The following is a 19237-nucleotide window of genomic DNA, read 5'->3' as shown; positions in this document are numbered from 1 at the left end:
GGAAGAAGCAGCTGCCCTGCCTGGTAGAGTTTTTCTTCATTCCTTGAAATCCACAGAGACCTGCTGCACAGGATTCAGGGCTGGAGGCAGCGCCGAGGTGGAGCTGCTGTGATGGATGATGTGACATCATTCCCAAATACCTCTTCCATGGGTGACGGTGCCCAAAGTACTGCAGCCTGGCAGAGATGCTCAGAAATGGTATCCACCCACCATCTAGCACCTGTGGGGAGCATCGCAGCTAGCATCCAGCCTGGGTTTTGATCCATGCCCGGGATGGCTCTGAGCAGCGCTGGACCAGGAGATGGATGTGCCTGCCTGGAGATCTCCCAGGCCCCACAGGGACAGGCAGATGCTGCCCTGCCTGCATTTACATCATGAAGCAGCCCGTCTCTGCCAAGCACAGGGAGATGTTTCTGAGGCTTGCAGCTTGGCCAGGGCCAGGTTTGCAGGGGGCATGGTGGCTGCTGTGCCCTGGACCCGCTCCAGGAGGGAAACAACCCTGCCCAGGTCCTGGTCTGGCTAAAATCCCCCAGGAGAGGTTTGTAAGGGAGAGGAGAATTTGAGATGGGGCATATACTCTTGATTTTACCGTGCCATGGCCTTGCACTTGAGCTGCCGCTCCTGCCCTTGAGCGTGCAGCCTTGAGCCTGGCAGCAGGGTCCCCCAGTACAGAGGGGATGACGCTGTCCCTGGGAGGGATGATGGTGCCTGCAAGCCACAAGGCTGGCTGCTGCGGGCCGAGTGGTTGGCCCTTGCAGCAGGGCTGGGGATGCAGCAGGAGGGATGCTGGCTTGGCCCAGCGGGGAGTACCACATCACCCCGGCCTCTCAAGCCTCCCAGGGGATGGGGACACGGGGCTCTCCTGGCAGGGTCAACCCTCGGACAGCTCCAGCAGCACCCCAGTCCTGCTCAGGACCATGGTGACAGCTTCCCTAGGAATGCTGGAGGGAGCATCACCCCTTCCCCTCCTGCCACTGCCCTCAGCACTGCCTGCTCCAGCCCACAGCATCAAGAGCCTCCAGCCTCCCAGCCCAGCAGCAGGATGACCCAGGCACAGGGACAAGAGACACCAGCAGTGTGTCAGATCACTTTATTGCCACAGCGGCCACGGGCCAGACCCAGTTCCCAGAGGGGGTCTGGGTCCAGCCCCTTGACTCCTCTAATACTGTTAAGAAGATGAACCCTGAGCCTCCACGCACAGGCACTGAGCATCCTCCACCCCAGCCACCATGGAGCAGCTTCAGGGCATCACTCCTATCCTGCTGCCTGCACCTCCAGGAGCTGGAGGCCAGCAGGGAAAAGCAAGGCGAGACCAAGGGTACAGAGCGTGCCAGTCCTGGAGCAGCAGGGACTGCCACCACATCCTGCCCTGGGGGCTGCCAGGAGCAGGGAGCAGCATGAGCCCCCTTGGCCCCCTCAAACCTCCACGCTGGGCGCCCGCCCCAGGCCCAGCGCCTGCACCAGGTCATCACTGAGCCCACTCTTCAGTGTCCGTCTCACTATGGGAAGAGGAGAGCATGGCAGTAGCAGCACAAGCAGTGCTGGCTGCCAGGGTCCCCATGCACTGACTGCCTGCCTGGACATGGTGGTCCTGGCATGCTGGGCAGGGAAGGGGTGGCAATAGGGTGCTGTGGCATGGTCGGGTCTCAGGGTACCTCCAGCTGTGGCCTAGTGGGCTCAATATGGGAGGTCAGGGGTGGCCAGTGGGGAAGGAGCCAGGCAGGGCATGGGGACAAGGACACAGAGATGGGACAAGGCATGGGGACAGGGACAGAGATGGGACAGGACATGGGGACAGGGATGGGACTTACAGGACTTCCTATTGCTGCGGGACCTCCTGCGCTCCTTGTTGGTGCAAGGCCGGGGGTTGGCATTGTGAGTCACCGATTTCACCAGCTGGTCCATGATTTCATCCGAAGCATCATCTGGGGAGCTGGGAACATCCTCCTGGGCTGCAAAGCCCTGGGCCGGGGTGGCCTGCCCTGTCCCTGCATGGGGACAACAGGGATGCTGGCATCAGCCATGCCCAGGCAGCCAGGCATGCTTTGAGTACCTCTGCCACCCTGCTCCTACCCCGGCTGGCCCGACTGCGGCGGGCAGGGGCATCCGCAGGGGAGGTCAGCAGGCTCTTCATGCTCTCGTGACCTGCTTCCATCTGCTCCTCAGGGCCGCTGGACACCACAGCAGGCGGTGAAGCAGCCTCGGCAATGCCAGAGAACTTCTCGGTCTGCAGCAGGAGGAGAGGCAGGCATCTGGGACCTGGGGGTCATCACCTGGTGGTGGCAGCTGGCCAAGCGCCCCTGTACCTCGGTGATGAGCCGTCCCCGGGTCTTGTTGCGCTCGCGGTGGGCAGCCCGTTTCTTCTGCTGCTGCAGGACACGCTCCCGGCAGGTGCGGTACTCCAGGGCGAACTCCCGCAGCAGCTTGCAGATGGGTGTCACCTTCACGTCCCGGGCCACGCTCGCTGGGTACCCCAGGTACAGCAGGAAGGAGTGAAACCTGCAGGGACATCAGTCATAGCGGGCCACCAACAGGACCACGGGGTTCCCAGCGTGTGCCCAGGACCTCAAGCCACCAACCTGTTGAGGACACGCCTGTGCACCACCTTCAAGACGACAATGCGCTGGGTGCTGTCCTTGAGGAAGTCCGTCAGCTTGCTCTTCAGCACTGGCTTGGTCTCGTGCTTGGCAATCACCTTCAGGTTGTCCCAGGAGGCCCTGCACCTCCGCTCCAGCTGCACGAGGCTGTTGGCCAGCTCGTCAAAGTCAACCTGGAAGAGTGAGATGTCAACTCTTGGCCATGCTGGTGGAGCTGAGCAGCCATGGGACCCACACCCTTGCCTTGCCTTGGTGTCATCTGCCTTGCCTCACCTTGGCGGAGCGGGTGATGGAGGCAATCTCTGAGTAGAGGTCAGTGGTTTCTGGGAACTTCTCTACCACCATCTGGCAGAGATGGTGGAGCAGGGACTGCCGGTGCACCGTGTCCTTCACTTCTGAAACCTTCTCCAGGTAGCCCAGCTCAAAGCCTCTGCTCTGAAACCCCAATGAACTCAGCAGGGCCTCTCCATCCCTCCCCCAGCAGACCTCCCATCTGCAGACCCACTGGGCCTCCACCAGCACCACCCAGCCTCAGGTGCTGTCCCAGGCTTCCCATCGTCCCTCCTGGGTACCCATGCACCATGGTTGGTCCTGCCCTTGCCGCACTCAAGACAGGCCACATCCCTCTGCACCCTGCTCCTCACCTGGGAGCCGTTCAAGAAGTTGCCCATGGCCAGCAGCGTGGCCAGGATGCACTTGAAAGTGTGATTTCTGGCCAGCTGCTCCATGCCCACCTTCAGATCAAAGAGTGGCTCTGCAATCTCCTGAGTTGAGAGAGAGGCAGGTGAGACCCCTTGGCCACCCTCTCCCTTGGGAGCTTCAGCATTCGCCCTTGCCCATGAGGACAACCACCCCATGGTCAACCCAAATGCATGCTTTTGCCTGGGGGACCTGCAGCCTGTCCCCAGCCAGGACAGCACCTCCCATACTTGGACATGGCTGGTCCCTACCAGGAACATGCTTGGCTCAGTGCTCAGCAGTGCTGGGGGTGGCAGCGGTGGGAAGGTGGAGGGCAGATGGGGTACATGGCTCTGTACCTGCTCCAGGCTCTCGTAGTCCAGCTTGAAGGCCCAGAGCTGGAGCCTGGCCGTGAGGTCGCTGATGGAAGACAGGGCGAGCAGGAACTGCTCTGCAGAGCCCAAGGGTACATCAGGGTTGGCCAACTGGGCCTCCTGGATCTTCTGCTTCTCCTCCTCGGTCGGGACCATAGTCAGGATTTTCTAGAGCAGGCAAAGAGGGATGTGTCAGACTCCAGACATGTCACCACGGGACATGTCACCCCAGGGCTGGCAGCGCAGGCATCATGGCATAGAGGCGTCCTGACCAGGGGAAACGACCTGCATGAGGACCTCAGAGGGGCTGAGCTTCTCTCGTGCTCACCTCAATCCCTTCCTTATTGACTGCAAACTCGTCGAAGTTGAGTACAGCCGTCTTGATGATGTGCACAGGTGGCAGCACTGTGAGGCCAATGTTGATGGCGTTGCTCCTCTTGGGGTCCAGCACCACCACCACCTTCTTCCCATCAATGGCCTTCTGCAAAGAGGACAGGATGGATGGGGACAGCCAGGCAAAGTGCTTGCTTTCATGAAAACACCATGGACACGGGGAGGCAATCAGGGACCCAGTGGTGAGCAAAGCCTGTGCGCTGCCCATCACCATCCCCACCAAACCTCTGGGCTGTGGGTACCCATCCTCAGCATAGGGTAGTGGGGACCCTAGGCATGCACTGTCACCACAGGAACTAACAGCCTTCCTCCCACCCCTCAAGTCCCCTTGGCTGATGGGTGCCAGACCACTGGTACCTTTGAAGTTGGCACTTCCTTTGACCGTGACTCAAAGAGATGCTCCAGTTTGGCAGCATTGACCTCGACGTTCTGCAGGGATGCCCACAGTGTCACCTGGCCGAACCTGCCCGGCCCCACAGTGCCATCCAGCTGCTTCAGCTCCTTCCAGAAGAGTTTCACTGTCCTCTTCTTCTTGGCCTGGGAGGGGCCATCCGTTGCTGAGGGGCCTGGCAGCCCTGGGCAGCCGAGGACGGCAGGAGGTGGAGGTGGAGGTGGTGGGCAGCCAGGGACGGCAGGAGGTGGAGGTGGAGGTGGTGGGCAGCCAGGGACGGCAGGAGGTGGAGGGGGAACCATGAGAGCTCCAGCGCTCGTTGCTTCAATGCTGGGAGGGAGAAAGGAACTGTTGGCCATGGGCCCTGTGTCCAGGACGTCAAAGTCTTCTTCTTCCCCCAAATCAGTGAAGTCCAGGTCCTTGATCTTCAGCTGCACAGGGCTGGCCTCCAGGCGCTCCCACGTCAGCTCCGCATCCTTCTTGATGGGCATCATCCCAGTGTTGTCCAGCTTCTGTGTGTGTGTCTCGGCATCTACACTGGACATGGCACGCACCAGCTTGGTGTGAGCACTGGCCACTGGCCCGTCTGGAGCCCTGCCACAGAGCCAGGCACCCTCCTGCTCCTGGCTGCCACCTCCCTCAGCATCCATCTCCACCTCACCCTGGACCATGGGGGACGACAGGACCTTGGGGAAGACCTTCTCCTTCTCTGGCTCTGAGGAGCCCTTGGCGTAGAGCATGTCCAGCATAAACTTGGTGTCGGAGGAGATGGTGCTGCAGGAGTCGGTGTCCAGCCGAGCCAGGCGAGACCCTGCAGGGAGAGGGGGAGAGGCTGGAACAGCCCACTTGGAGGGGGCAGGTGCTGCTGGGCTGCACGTAGAGTTGGGGTCCTGCTCCCTGGCAGGGTGTGCTCAGATGCCGGCATTCGGAGCAGGATGGGGAGGGGTATCCCTCCATGGCGCTGGGTATCACGGGTGTGAGCTGGGGGCAGAGGGGCCACTAATACCTACCCCAGAGACCCCAATGAGCCCAGAGCCAGGAACACACACCCTGGAAGCACCTACTTATGCTGAGTGGCTCCATCCTGGGCTCAGGGGTGCTGCTGTCTCTGTCCCATGTGAGAGTGGTGGGATGCTCTGGCACAGCTTCGCTGAGGACATCGAGCCGTCCCTTGGCCATGGAAGAGATCTTCTCCTTCTGGGCTGCAGCCAGGTTCTCCAAGAAGCGAGCTCTGCAAGACAGGGGTGGACACTGGCTGGGAGCAAGGCAGAGATGGGGATGATGGGGACGATGGGCAAACCATGTCATGCCACACTGCACAGCCAGCCCTGCAGCACAGAAACCCCCTGCACTGGCCACACCGCATCGGGGACCCAGTAGATTCAACCTCCTCTGAGCCCTGCAGAGAGGCAGGTGATGCCACCACAGCTCAGGGACAAGAATGCCACAGCCCCATGTGAGCCGAAGGCTTGTGCCATCAGGGTGCCACCGTCACCTGTTGGTCCCAACCTGGTGCTCACTGTGACCCTTGTCCAAAAGCTGCAAGACCCAGCAAGGGACCCGCGCAGAGACGCGTGGGGACCCTCCTGCTCCTCATGCCCTGTGTGGCTGGAGCCCAGACACTTCCAGCCAGGCACCAGCCTGAGGAAGCGCATGCCTGGAGACACATGCATGCCTCTACTTACTCAAACTTCCTCAAAATAGGCTTGTCCCCATGCAAGGGGGGGGCATCCTCCCGCCTGAGGGAAAACAGGGGTTAGCCCCCACTGCTGGCAGCCCCTCAGGGCTCGTGCCTCCTGCACACACCTGCCTGGCAGCCCTCCAGCATGGGACTCTTGCCCTGCGATCACTCCATGGTCCTGGGGTTCATGGGGAGCCGGGAGAGCCCCAGAGAGTCCCCTCCTGCCTGGGCACTGCATGGCATTGGGTGCTGGCAAGAAGGGGCACCATCCCCCCCCACCAGAGCCACCCAGTTTGCCACCAGGATGGCAATCCCAGCCCCCTGTCGGCCCCAGGGCAGGCTGTGCCACCCCCAGCAGGGACACTTCACCCCAGAATGCAGGGATCAGAGGGTGCCATCACCCCATGGGGGATGCTGACAACAGGGGGAGCAGGCTGGGGTCCCACAGGCAGGGCTCGGAGGGGAGAGGTGAGGGATGGGGGCAGCGAGGTGGGTGCAAGGGGCAGCGAGTGGGGCAGGGCAGTGCCTGCTCCCGCCAGAGCATCACACTGGGAGGGAGTGCACGCGTGCAGAGCCTGGGCACTTACCAGATAGGGGCAGTTTGGCGCAGCCTGCAAAGGGAAAGATAGAAAGAGTGGGCAGAGGAGAGGGCAAGCATGGACAGACAGGAGCAATGAGGAGGAGCTGGAGCAGAGCTGTGTACACCCAAAGGATGCCCTGGAGCCCCTGGCTGGACCATCTCAGATGCCCACTCCCCCCTCACGCTTCTCTCCAGCCCCAGTGCCTGCGCAGACCCTGTTTCCCCCTGGGAGCCCCCCTGCAGCCCCAGGGGGACCCCCCTCCATGCACTCAGCCCCTCCCGGCTGCTTACTTGTAGATGCTGCGCTCGCCCAGGCCTGGGGGCTGCTCCTTCTCGGCTGGGGGGGAGGCCAGGGCCAGCCGCACGCTGGACGCGCTGTTGTAGACGCTGCCGGGACAGGGTCTGGAAGAAGAGGTGGCAGGGACTGAGAGCAGGTCCCACAGGGCTGCCCTCCACCCTAGCACCAGGAATGGACCCGAGCACTACTTGCACTGTATCCCAGAATCTTTGCCATCCCAGGAGCATCCCCCCATGGGCCACCTCCAGCTGTACTTACTCTGCAGGGCTGCTCGGCACGGGGACAGCTGGGGTGTCCCCGGTGGGGGACTCCTTCGGGGTGCCAGGGGACCCCAGCAATGGCTGGGTATCGGTGCTGGGTTCCGAGCAGCTGCCCTGGGATCGCCACCCGCGCCGGGCCTCGTCCGTCCTCCTCCGCTCCTTGCGTCCCCCTGAGGGCAGCTCTTCCACGCCATCCTCCAGCTTGAGAGCGTTCTGTGGAGGGGCCAGGGGGGCATGGCACCAGGCACGGCACCCCTGCCACCCCACACGCCCGCCCTCCCTGCTGCCGTGGGACATGGCGTGTGGCCAGATCCCATGGGAGCCCCGCTCACTTCATAGAGTGCGAACTGCTGCTTCAAGTCAAGGTCAGTGCCCTTGCTGCCCAGGTACTGCTGCACCACCCGCTCCATGCCCTGCTGCTCCAGGCAGTCTGTCACGTCGTAGAAGGTGTCCTGGTCTGGGAGGGCTGCCAGCGTCTGAGCAGGACCAGAGGGACACTGCTGGGACTGGTGTGACCCATGCCGAGCCCCACCAGCATGGCATCATGAGGACGCCCTGCCACCCCCTGGACCTTGTTGATCAGTGTCATGGCAAACACCAGCAGCTCTGTGTCAGCCCCATTGCGTTGCTCCAGGATGGCCATCAGGTTGGACCACGGACACGTGCCTGGGAAAAGCGGCATGCACAGGTGACACACGGGCCAGGGGGGGACACCGTCCCCCAGGGGGGACCTTGTGGGTGGCTGGGACTGCACTCACCTCTTGCCTGGTCCACGGTGTTGATGGCGTGGATGAGGAGCAGGGCGTTGGGCTCCGTAAACTCCACAAACACCAGCAGCAGCTTCAGCGCCATCTTCACCACCAGGCGAAACTGGCACAAGGGATGGCAGCTGGGACGGCGGCAGGGGGCTGCCAGTGCGATGCCAGGGCACTGCAGAGTGGCTGTGCCCATGCCCCAGGTCTGGGGCTTTGCTGTGGGGCCAGGGACCAGCCTGCAGCTGTGATGCTGATGGCCACCAAGGGGCACCGGGAAGGGACCCAGAGCAGGACCCTCTTACTCAAGCTCTGCGCCCAGGAGCACGGTCACATCAGGATGGAGAGCTCTGGGGACCCTGGGTGACTTTCAGATGGGTGGGAGAAGGACCCAACATACCCAAAGGTACCAGGGCACCAAGCCTGAAGGCAGTGTGGGGTAAATCCCCTGAAGGGACAGTGCAAGGGAACAGCCACAGGCAGGGAAGCGGGGTGCAGGAGGGGGCACAGGCAGCCCCCCAAGGGAAGCAGGGGCTTACTGGGCTTCCTGACAGCATGTACAGCCACTGGACGGTCTCGTTGTGGTTGATGACACCCTGCATCCCGTCCACGAAGAGCATGATCTGGCTCAAGGCTGCAAGGCAGAGAGCGGGCAGGGTCACGGGCACAGCGGGCAGGCGTAGGGCTTTCCCAGCCCCGCACAGCATCACCATGACAAGGGCAAGGTCTGGCAGCTGCCTGCAGGGTAGCCCAGGCAAACTTGCTTGCTTGTCTCCCTCAAGTGCCAGCCTTCCTCCCCAGGGATGAGAGGTGCCCAGTACCCAAATACCAACCCCGGAGGATGTAATTCTGGTAGTTCTGGTCAGCCTCTGCCCCCACTTTGATCAGGCATGTCAACCCATCCAGGTTCACAAACTCTGGCACCAGGTCCTTGTCCTCCTGCAGGGTGAAGGCCAGGCATTACCACAGCGTGGGGAGGCAGGGGCAGGCAGCCAGCCCTGGGGGAGCCCGCCCTGAGCACCCCACCGCACCAGCATCACCATACCTGAAAGAGCTGCTTGAGGGAGAAGAGGGATCGCCGCAGCTCTGGCCCCTGCGAGTTGTACAGCTTCTCTGGAAGGAAAGGAGAGACATGGCATGACAGCCTGACCCACAGGGGCTCGCTGCTGAACCGGGGCTCCAAAATGCTCCCAGCTGCCTGGGAAAGCCCCACATCCCAGCTCAACCCCTGTGCCATCACGCCAGGATGCTGGCACTGCCTGGCTGTTGGACATGTGGGGTGGAAGCAGCTGCAGCTCCACAACTACTTATTTCAGTCCTGCTGCCTCCCTGTTTCCTTTTTTTTTTTTTCTGCCCAGCAGTGACATAAATATCCCCTCTGGTTTCCTGTGCAGAACTGAAACAGGAACATGGGCAGAAGGCAGAGCTACTTTTAGCTGTCCCTTCCCAGGCACAGCCCTGGCATGGTCCCGGAGCCCCCAGCAGCCCCATGGCTTGGGAAGAGCCACAGGATGGGGACGGAAAGGACAGCAGCATGACACCAGCTGCTTGGGGACAAAAGGACAATCACCAGGCTGGAGGCTGGATGGAGACTACATGCTCATGGGGATGGTGCCTGTGGGCCGGAGCCAGAATGGAGCAGCCAGGGCAATGGGAAGCTGGAAAGCCCCACTTAAACTAGCAGAGACCAAAGGCATCAGGAGCCAGTGCTTCCCACATGCAAAAATTGAGTTATCCGAGCATCCCAAGTTATTTGGGTCAGCTTTAGAGCTGTAACAAGCCAAAACCAAGCTGTCCAAGGAGCCCTCCAGACATGCTGATGAGGGTTCTGTAAAACATGAGGTCCCAGCAGCTTCCTCTGCTCACTTATCAGCTTGTCAGAGCAGCCGAGAGGGAAAGCAGAGCAGCCTGGGGCTCAGCCGGAGCCTGGGAACCACCGGCTAAGAGCACGACCCCGACCCCGGCCTTCCTGCAGGGAGAAGGCTCCATGCTGTGCCCCTTCCCACGATGCTTGGGAAGCTGATGCCCAGCCGGCATTTCTCTGCTCAGCGCTTGTTTTCCCCCTGCTAAGGGGAAAAAAAGGCTTGAGACTCCCGAATATTTTACAGCACCTCTGAGCAGGCTACCCAAAGCCACGGCAGTGCTTTCTGCTGTGCTCGAGCTATTTGTTTGTATCCTGCAAAGCTATATTTAGAGCTTGCCTGAATGACCCAGAATATCTGCAGCAGGCGGTGGGCTCCAAGCCGAAGAGGCGAAAGTCCCGATCTCTGAGGATGGAGGGGATTAACCCAGCAGGTCCCCACGAGCCTCATGGGGACCACAAGCCCTGCACCACTGCAGGGGTTATGGGGTGGGAGCAGCCCTGGGCTGTATTGCTCCGTCTCTCCATCACAAAAAGCCCAGCCAAAACTCACTGCGGAGACCAAACACCCACCGCCCAGGGATGCCGAGCTGCTGGACCCACGCCAGCCCGGAGGAAGGAGCGTCCCCGACTCACCGATGATGGCGTGGACTCGGACGGAGAGCTGCGTGCGCAGGATCAGAGTTGGCCGTCTCCCCTTCCTGGGATGGCAGGAAACACCACGTAAGCACCTGCAGTGGGACCACTGCAGCCCCCAGCCCGTGGTCCCCAGCACTCACACACACGTGGGGTCCCCATGTCCCATCTGGAGGGCTCGGGCACCCCATGTGTCTCACCTGACCTCCTCGTAGAAACCCTCCAGATCATCCTTCTGCTCCAGCAGGGACAAGTCAAGGTCCAGGTAGGGTCCGGAGGGCGAGACCTGCAGCGTGCAGTCCTCCAGCTGGGGATGCAGACAGCCCGGCTGAGCCCCCGTGCCCACCACGGCCCTCCTGGCTCCCAGAGGATGCAGCATCCCTGGGTCATCCCTCCTGCCTGCACCGAACCCACCAGGCAGCTGCATCCTGGAGCAGGGTGACAAGTCCCACCCTGTCCCTGAGCGTTGGCCCTGCGGGGAGATGCCCCAGCACTCTCCACCCCATCCCGGTGGCAGACTAGGAAAGAAACATGGAGCCCCAGGCTGGGAAAAGACAGAGCGAGGGCGGCCCCACTGCCGCTGGGCTCCTTGGCAATCCCTTGGGCAGGAGCCATGGCAAGAGGCTGATTCGCTCCCTGGGGCTCCCCTTAGTCAGCTGGGGTGCAACCGGGGCAGGATCCATCTCCTCCCTGGGCTGGTGCCTTTGCCTAGGCAGATGAATCACCTCCGGGGACTGGCTTTGTGGGAACTGCCAAGGCACCTGGCCCGACCAGGGACACCCCAAACCAGGGCAAATCCCACAGGGATGTCCCCCAGCTGACGCAGCCTCTGGCTGAGCCCGCAGCCACGTGGCATCTTCCAGTGGTATGGGGAAAAGCACAGTCCGAGGCAAGGCTGGGGCGAGGGCATCTCCCCCAGAAGTCCACATACAGCACCCATGGTGCACCCCAGCCAGTGGGCACTGCACTCAGAGGTGCTCCAGTCACGGCACCCACAAAGTCCCTGAGCCACCTGGGACCCTGCAGCACCCAAGCAGGTCTCCTGGGTGAGCTCCCGATGGGACAGGGCAATTTGCCCTCAAGGTGTAAGTAGAGGCAGAGGGAGGGCAGTGCCTGCCTGGTCTTGCCAGCACCCCTGCCACCCCAGCGCATGTGGTCCTGTTCCTAAAGTGTTTGCAGTCCCCCCTCTCCTAGCTCACCCCACCTCCGAGGAACTGATGCTCCTTTCCAAATCTGAACAGCAGTGCTGTGTAACCACCTGGGGAGCTGAGGACTGGGGATAAAACCCTACCCTGGCCACCCTTGGGCAGGCTGGCGACCCACAGCAACACTGGGTACAGCTCCTGCATCTCACTGGGGTTGCTTTCCATGAAAGCCCTATCTCCTCGAGTCGCAAGATTGTGCAAGAGCGACGTTAAAACCAGAGGGCAAAGAAAAAATGCCATGTGCATTAAAATAGTTAATGACCCTGACTAAGCCTCAGGATCACGGGCAATTTGGCAGGGCACTGCCATTGGGTTGGATGCAGTTGTTATGTTGTTAGTGTCCCGCTCCACCTCCCGCGGTTGCTGGCCACGCCAGCCAGCCATGGCAACGTACACCAAACACAGGCTGCTGGCACCGGGCAAGTGCTCCTGGCCAGCAGCTCTGCCTCCACAGCAGGTATTGCTAACACTGACCCCACGCAGGGTTTGCTTGCTGGGGAAAGCTTCAATTCCTGCATGGGGAAAGGGCTCTCCTGGGCACCCCTGCATCCCCTTAGGCATCCCTACATCATCCTGGGCATCCCCACATCCTCCCGGGCATCCTCTCAGGCATCCCTGCAACCTCCTGAGCACTCAAACACAGTGAAGACCAACTCACAGATCCAGGACAAAAGCTTTGCCTTCTCTGGGCTGCCAGAGTCCTGTCAAGCCGGAGTTAACATCCTCAGCTCCTACCAGGGCCGGTGACATGTCCCAGCTGGCGGGGAAGGCCAAGCCCCTGGGACACGACCCCACGCGTTTCCCATGTGAGCTTGGCAGCGCTCCCCACAAGGGATGCTCCAAGCGCTGGGCCTGGGCTTGGCTGCGACCCTCCTGGCGAGCACCAGCCCCCAGGGATGGAGATGGGCTGTTCCAGGCTCACGCTGGCCTGCCAAAAATCCCGGGGCAGCACTTCCGTGCCATGGACCACTGACTGCCCCAGGGCCAGGGTTACTCCTGCGCCATTGGATGAGGTTTTGAACCATGCAGGATCTGAGCCAGGACCTCAGGGCTGTGCTGCTGGGGACGGCACGTTGGGGCCATGGGGTACTGACAGCTCCCGGCGCAGGGCCACTGTGATCCATCTGTCTCCTGCCTGTAAAACCATCTTAAAATGAACTAGGCTTTGAGGGTCAATGGAGACTTGCAGGCAAAGCAGAGCTGGGGTAGGAGGAGAGCATCCCACGCTCACACCTCCAGCCCACAGCTCCTGGGAGCCCCAGCCACCCCGCAACAGCACTGATGTCCTCCATCTCAAATCTGAGACACAGGGAAGGTGGAAACACCTTGGTAATGCTACCAACACCCAGCAGCTATGGCCAGTTTTGAAACTCAGCAAGGACACACGTGCCAGGCAAGTGAGTCCCCAGGGAAAACCATCTCTACCTGGAGCGGGACTGTCCCGTCCCCCCCAAACCACGGGGATGTGATGGAGACATCTCCACCTCTGAGATGGAGACATCCCACCCACAGCTGCACTCATGCCACCCACCACAGCATCACATCTTCCTGCTCACCCCTATCACAGCATCCCCACATGGGAGGATGCTCCAAGGCTGGGCAGCAAATATCCTCTTTATCTGCCAGCAGAAGAAACACTTTTCCCCCCTCTCTAACATTTTCTTTTTGCAGTAACCACAATTTCTCAACATCACTGCGGCTCTTCTAGGAAAGCTATGGGGGAAATTACAGAAATATGCATTATTTGCTCCAGATGAGGCAGCACTTGAGCTCAAGGCAGCAGTTAAACACAAGGCACTGGCAGGTCAGAAACGCCCAGCATCGCAAGCCTCTGCCCACACTCCCAAAATACATGGGGATTGATGGTTTCTAGAGCTATGCTGCAGGAGCAACCCCAGCCGGCAACCAAAGGCAGTCACCACGATTCGGTTTCAGGGCTAAGAGGGGTGTTTATTGCCAGGGCACTCGGTCACTGCCTCCTGCCTGACAGATGGCAGCAAATGGACAGGAGCACTGCCATTGCCTTATCATGGGCAGGGGGAAATACCCAGGCCAGGAGGGATCTCTGGAGGTCACCCAGGGGTAGCCCAGAACTGCACAGTCACTCGCGTGCGTCCCTCTCAAAGCTCCTCCAGCCAGCCTTGTTGCTCATTAACAGATCCCTCATTTCTCATCAACAGCGGGAAGACCTCAGTCCTGACAAGCAGCCGGTGTCCTGGTAAAGCCATGGCATGACTGTGGCTCCTGTCCCTGGATTCACGCGAGGACTGTGCCAGGAGCTGGGGAATGCCAGAGGCTGCTGAGCACTGACACTCGGCTCTAAGCATTCGGCAAGAAGCAGACGGCAGAGTTTCAAAGCCTGCCAATAACCCGATCTTACCACTTTTGTGCCTGCTAGAGGTTAAGAGGAGCAAAGACGCTCGGTGAAGCCCCGCTCGAGCCGGTTAGGAAACAGAGTACAAGCACAGCTGGTGGGACAGGGCTTGCATGCTGCATGCATCAAGGTTGCCTCAGAGGCTCTCCTCTATCGAGCGCGAGAGCTTGCAGCAAGTGGAAGGGTGAACTTATGGCTCCAAGGCTGGCGAGCTCTTTGCTCTTCCCCAGGTTTCCGGGGGAGGAAGGGGAAAGCAAAGCTCCAGCCCATTGGGTTTTGCAATTGTTTGGAAAAATCCCTAGATTCAGAGGTGAGATAGTGCTGGGGGCAAGGGAGCACAGTGGCCTTTGGGGACAGAAGGGACAGCCAAAAAAAAATCTGCCCTGCCAAAACCTGCCTGCGGAGGTTCAGAAAACCCCCACACCCAGCGTGAGCATCACCCAAGGGTACTAGAAAAATGCTGGAAAGCAGGAGAAGATAGTATCGGCCTGCAGCCGAACAATGAATCGGCAGCAAACAAGCAGGAAGGTATTTTCAAGCACAAACATGCTTTCCGGAGAGCATGAAAAAGTCATCAGCAGCGGGTCGCACTCAGGGAGAGGAAGCACCAAGGGTGTCACAGGGCAGGACAGGCTGTTCAAGACAGCAATGCCAGCATGAGAAGCCTCCTGTTCATCATCTCTAGGCTGTTCCCAGCTCAGGGAGCAGCTTTGCTGTGCCCAGGGAGGGCAGGACCTGGCTGGTCCCCCATGGCAGCTCATCCCCTGGGTGCTTGTGGTTCGGTCCTCCTCCAACGATGCGGGGACCCCCAGCCCAGCTCCCTCCCAGCCATTGCATCCTCCTCCCGGTGTTTTGCAGCTCTGGGCACGCTGCCCAGCAGGACAAGCCTGGCACCACACATCCCCATCTGAATTTTTTTACAGCCAGGTCCTTGGGAAAAATCTGACTGTTCATTTACTAATTTTAGGGTGGCAAGTAATGGAGCTGTGCACTACCTGGCACAAAAGGCACCAAGGGAGGTTTTGGCCGGTCATGCCAGGGTAACGACGTCTGCATGGCTCCAGGGTGCCAGCTCTGAACTTGGACTGAACCAGGTGGTTCGGGAGACCAACCTCGCTCTGCAGGGTGTAAATCCCACTGCAGGAGGCTCCCGATGAAGACACCAGCTCACGCAAACACAGTCAGCATCCCAGCTTGTCAGGCCAGGATGTACTACAGCCCTCACTGGCTCAGAAAGCTCCATGTAATAAAGGCACCACGGTTCATAACCTATATAACCTATATAAACCAGGAATCTGGCTTATACGCCTAGAGCAGGGTCCTAGCCACTCGCCTGCGATTTTACCAAGGGTCATGGGGTGATGCAGGAAAACTACAGAAAAAAACATCCAGAGCTTGGCTTAGGCAGAGAACAGAGCCTGAAATCCCAGGATCAACACGCCTCTGACAGGCACAGGACTTCCTTGCCACGCTCCTGCTGCCGGGAATGCCGTGTCCAGCCCCCCCATGTCCAGCCCCCCCCCCCCCGTGCCACCACAGCAGCACCCCGGGCTGGTGATCCCATTACAGCCAGCTCCTGCCTGGGGAAGAGAGCACATGCCTGAAATTTGAGTTTGCTCCATTCGTCATGTCTCGGGGCTGTTTGTTCCCAAACAAACCCCATTTAGTCACCACCTAAAAATCCCATGACGGCGACAACATGAGACACTGCTGCTTTGCTCCAAGAAAAATGAAAAGGGGGATAAAAGGGAGTTTTTTAGCGCAGGCAAAGGTCTCGCAGCAATCCCCTCTCCCCTGGCAGGCCAGCAAGCTCAGTGCCAGGCACATTGAGCCGATTTCCCCCTCCTGCTGCCCCTGCCTCTCCTGTCCGGCTGCAGGCAGGGCACACTCCCCCTGCCTGCCTGGGTTCCTGCCTCCCTTGCCTGCACTCCTGCGGTGCTGCAAGACAGAGATGCTCAGCCATTGCCAAAGCTCTGCTGGGTCCCGCGTTCATAAGGAGGAAAACAAGCCCGTCCCCATCCTGTAAAGGAGGCTCTGAAAACATCACGCCAAGAGAAGATACCCAGGAGGGAGGGTCCCCCGTCTCCTCCACTCCCCAGCCCCTCTCTCCCAGCCTGGATCAGCCCTGAGGGCACGCAAGCAAGACACGGCGCCCCACTTCAGCCTCCCGCCTTCCTCCCGGACAGCCCCTGCTCCTTTCCACAGCACAGTGAGGGGTGCATGCGGGGCGCAGGCCCTCCACTCGCCCGCCCCAGATGGAGGAAATTGCTCAGCACGAATTTCCGCGCCTCTCTCTGCGGGCAAAGCTGCCGCAGAACCAGAGGGGCGAGGGGCTGGTGGCCCTCCGGCTCCACCGTCACCTCCCCAAGCCCCCGTGCTGCAGCGAGCGGGGACGCTGGCCGGGTCCCCGGCGGCAGGGAGCCGGGGTGCTCCTGTCGAGGCTCAGCTCTGCTCCCAGTAGCCGGCGTGGAAGGCGGATGCTGGGGTGGGAGGACGCTGCCTGGCTCAGCCCCGACGACACGGGGATGGACGCCTGCCCTCATCCTGCTTCCCCCGTCTGGGTTCCTGCCTGCTCTGAGAGAGTACATCCTCTTCCTCCCCGCCGACTCATCCGGGACCGGCCGAGAACTGGCATCTCCCGCAGGGGCTCACGGACTCCGTCGTGCTCAGACCGGGAGCGCTGCCCGGGCTCCGGCGGGGGTACACCGCCCCGTCCCTCGCCTCCCTGCTCCTTCCAGCCGACAATCGCCCCGCCGCCCGGTGCCTTCCCCGCCCGCCCCCGGCTCCCCCTCACCGGCAGCGGGGCCCCGAGCAGGCAGTGCAGGGCGGGCAACTGCGCCCCCAGGGCCAGCGCCTCCACCACGGCGTAAACCGGGGCTCGCCGCGGCTCCGGGAAGCTGCCGCAGCCGAAGGGGTCCGCGTCCTGCAGGTACTGCAGCCGGCACGGTACCACCGCCTCCGCCATAGCAGCGCCGCCGCTCCGCTCCGCTCCGCTCCGCTCCGCCGGGGGTGGGGGCGGGGAGGCCACGCCCCCGGCCCCGCCCCGCCCCGGTAGCGGCCGCTCGGAGCTCGGCGCGCCCTCCCGCGGGCGTCCCGGCGGCGCGGCGGGGGCTGCCCGCAGCTGCCTCTCGCCCCGGAGGGATGCTCCGCCGGAGTGCTCCGGCGTCAGGGATGCTCCAGGCCGCGGGGGGCTCTGGGTGCGCGGGGATTGCTCCGGGCTGCCCCAGGGTGCCGGGTCGGGCTGCTCGCCCCGGGTGAACTGGAGCACGGGTGGGCAGCTGGGCTGAACCTCCCCATTCTGGGGCAGGAGGGAAAGCGGCCGGGGGGGTGAGCCGCCCTGCCCCGGGCAGCCCGGAGCCAGGGGTGCAGCGGTATCACCCCGGCAGCGGGGCAGCCTCTGAGGCCGGTGTTGATGCTAACGAGGGCGTCCAGGATGGATCATGTAGCGTTCATCACCGCGGCTAAGGCGGGCTTGGAAAGGAGCGTGCAAAGGAGAGCCGGGACCCCCGGGAGGACCCCCGGGGGACTGCGGCTGCACCGGGGATGGGACTGGGGACACGGGAAGGTCTCATCACTCTTGAACTCGGCACGAAGTGTCGCTGGGCACACTGAGCACAACCCAGCAAGGCAAAGGCAATTTTACTTTCTTTTTGACTGATTACCTGGGCGGTGACGATGGCCCGACGCAATGGACCAGTGGGCAGGGAGCCTTCCCCTCACTCCTGGCTCCAGCCCAGGCTCCCAGTAGGAGTGAGGCGTGAGCAGTCTGGGGGGAGCTCAGCAGAGATGCCCAGACAGTGGCACAGGCCAGGTCCACGAGGCCGGGATGGCAGGGCACAACCAGCCTGGGGGAGACAAAGCAAAGGGGGTATTTAATTACACCTTTGACAGCTTAAAAGGGGAGCGGGAGGCTGCCTCTTCTCAGTGGCAGCCCTTGCGAGGCCATTCCTGCACTGCTTTTCCTGGCAGGAGCGGGCTGGCAGGGGGTGGCAGCAGCAGGCTGCCCTCTCCAGCTGTTTTCTTCTGCTGGCAAACGTTTGCAGCACATTTGTGCCAGGTCGTTTGTGCAAATGTGCTCAGAGAGATGGGAAGAGGCAACAGGGCCGAGGCTGCCGGGGAGGTGTCCTGCAGCCCATTCCCCTCTGGCCAGTGGGCTCTGCCTGGCACTCGGTGACCGAGGGTGCCTGTGCCATAGGCAGTACCAGCCAGAGGGCTCGGCCCGGCCAAGGTGTCCTTCTGTCCTGGCTTCGGGGACACACGGACACAGGTCAGAGCTGGTTCTCCATGAAGCACTCTGCCAGTGTCCCTTCTTGCCCCCTGCCAGGCAGCATCCCCACTCCCTGGGCTGCCTGGGCATCCCTCACTGCCTGCCCAGGACACAGGGCCCTGGATCTGGGAGCCCCAGGGATGGGATGTGGGAGATGGGGCACTTCCCGGAGCAGGGGGGATGGCCCAGGGTCAGTGAGCAAGTGGGAGATTTTAGGGGTGTCTGAGAGGGGCTGGGGAAGCGAGGGTGACCCAGGAACCATGGGGGCCCCCCTGGGGTGCTCCCAGGCTGGTGCTCGGGCAGTGGCTGAGGCAGGGATGGGTGGTCTCGGCTGGCAGCAGAAAGGGCTGGGCTGGGAGGGGGATTGGGTGGGGTGGGGAGATAGGGAATCTGGTGGGTGTGGGAGGACTGAGCCAGGGTGAGGGGACTCAGGCAGAGCAAGTGCACCAGGGGAGGGCACGGGGGACCAGGGTGATGTAGGGGGCACTGGGCACGAGCCAGGGGACTGTCATGGGGTAAGGGGCAGCAGGGTAGAGGCAGGGGGTGCTGTGGGGCAAGGAGCACTGGAGCAGGTGCGAGGGGCACCAGGGTAGGAGCAGGGGGACTGCCCTGGGGCAGGGTGCACCGGTGTGATGAAGGTGGCACCGAGCAGATGCAGGGAGGACCAGGGCAAGTGCAGGGGTCTGGCGCGGGGCAGGGGGCACCAGGGTAGAGGCAGGGGGGCGTCGTGGGGCAGAGGGCGCTGGGGCAGGTGCAGGGGAACTAGCATGGGTCAAGGGGCACTGGGGCAGATGCAGGGGCACCAGGGTGATGCAGGGGCCCGGAGCAAGTGCGGGGGTACTGGCATGGGGCAGGAGGCACTGGGGCAGGTGCAGGGGCACCAGGGTGAT

At 61.8% G+C, this 19237-nt stretch overlaps 1 protein-coding gene across 3 annotated transcripts; it reads right to left on the bottom strand.

Annotated features, from left to right (window-relative positions):
• Nucleotides 1–1073: 1073 nt before the first annotated feature.
• Nucleotides 1074–17083, bottom strand: FHOD1 (formin homology 2 domain containing 1). Of its 3 annotated transcripts, XM_072872954.1 has the most exons (23): nt 16875–17083; nt 10702–10808; nt 10502–10566; nt 9050–9117; nt 8838–8943; nt 8544–8638; nt 8011–8122; nt 7824–7918; nt 7585–7728; nt 7251–7465; nt 6986–7096; nt 6702–6725; nt 5444–5688; nt 4400–5244; nt 3978–4130; nt 3635–3817; nt 3242–3361; nt 2871–3032; nt 2580–2770; nt 2307–2499; nt 2074–2227; nt 1812–1988; nt 1074–1499 (listed from the first exon to the last, which is right to left on the bottom strand). In XM_072872954.1, the coding sequence occupies exons 1-23, from the start codon at nt 17043–17045 to the stop codon at nt 1417–1419; spliced, it is 3819 nt and encodes a 1272-aa protein (XP_072729055.1). In that variant the 5' UTR covers nt 17046–17083; the 3' UTR covers nt 1074–1416. The 3 variants fall into 3 exon arrangements, with proteins under 3 accessions (XP_072729055.1, XP_072729056.1, XP_072729058.1); XM_072872955.1 differs by lacking the exon at nt 6702–6725 and having other exon boundaries at nt 5444–5664; nt 7585–7749; XM_072872957.1 differs by lacking the exon at nt 6702–6725 and having other exon boundaries at nt 5498–5664.
• Between the last annotated feature and the right edge of the window lie 2154 nt (nt 17084–19237).

This window comes from Ciconia boyciana, chromosome 9 (assembly GCF_034638445.1).
Source record: "Ciconia boyciana chromosome 9, ASM3463844v1, whole genome shotgun sequence".
Classification (NCBI taxonomy): Eukaryota; Metazoa; Chordata; class Aves; order Ciconiiformes; family Ciconiidae; genus Ciconia; species Ciconia boyciana.
Note: the sequence above shows the minus strand (reverse complement) of the source record. Positions and strands in the feature narration are given on the sequence as shown.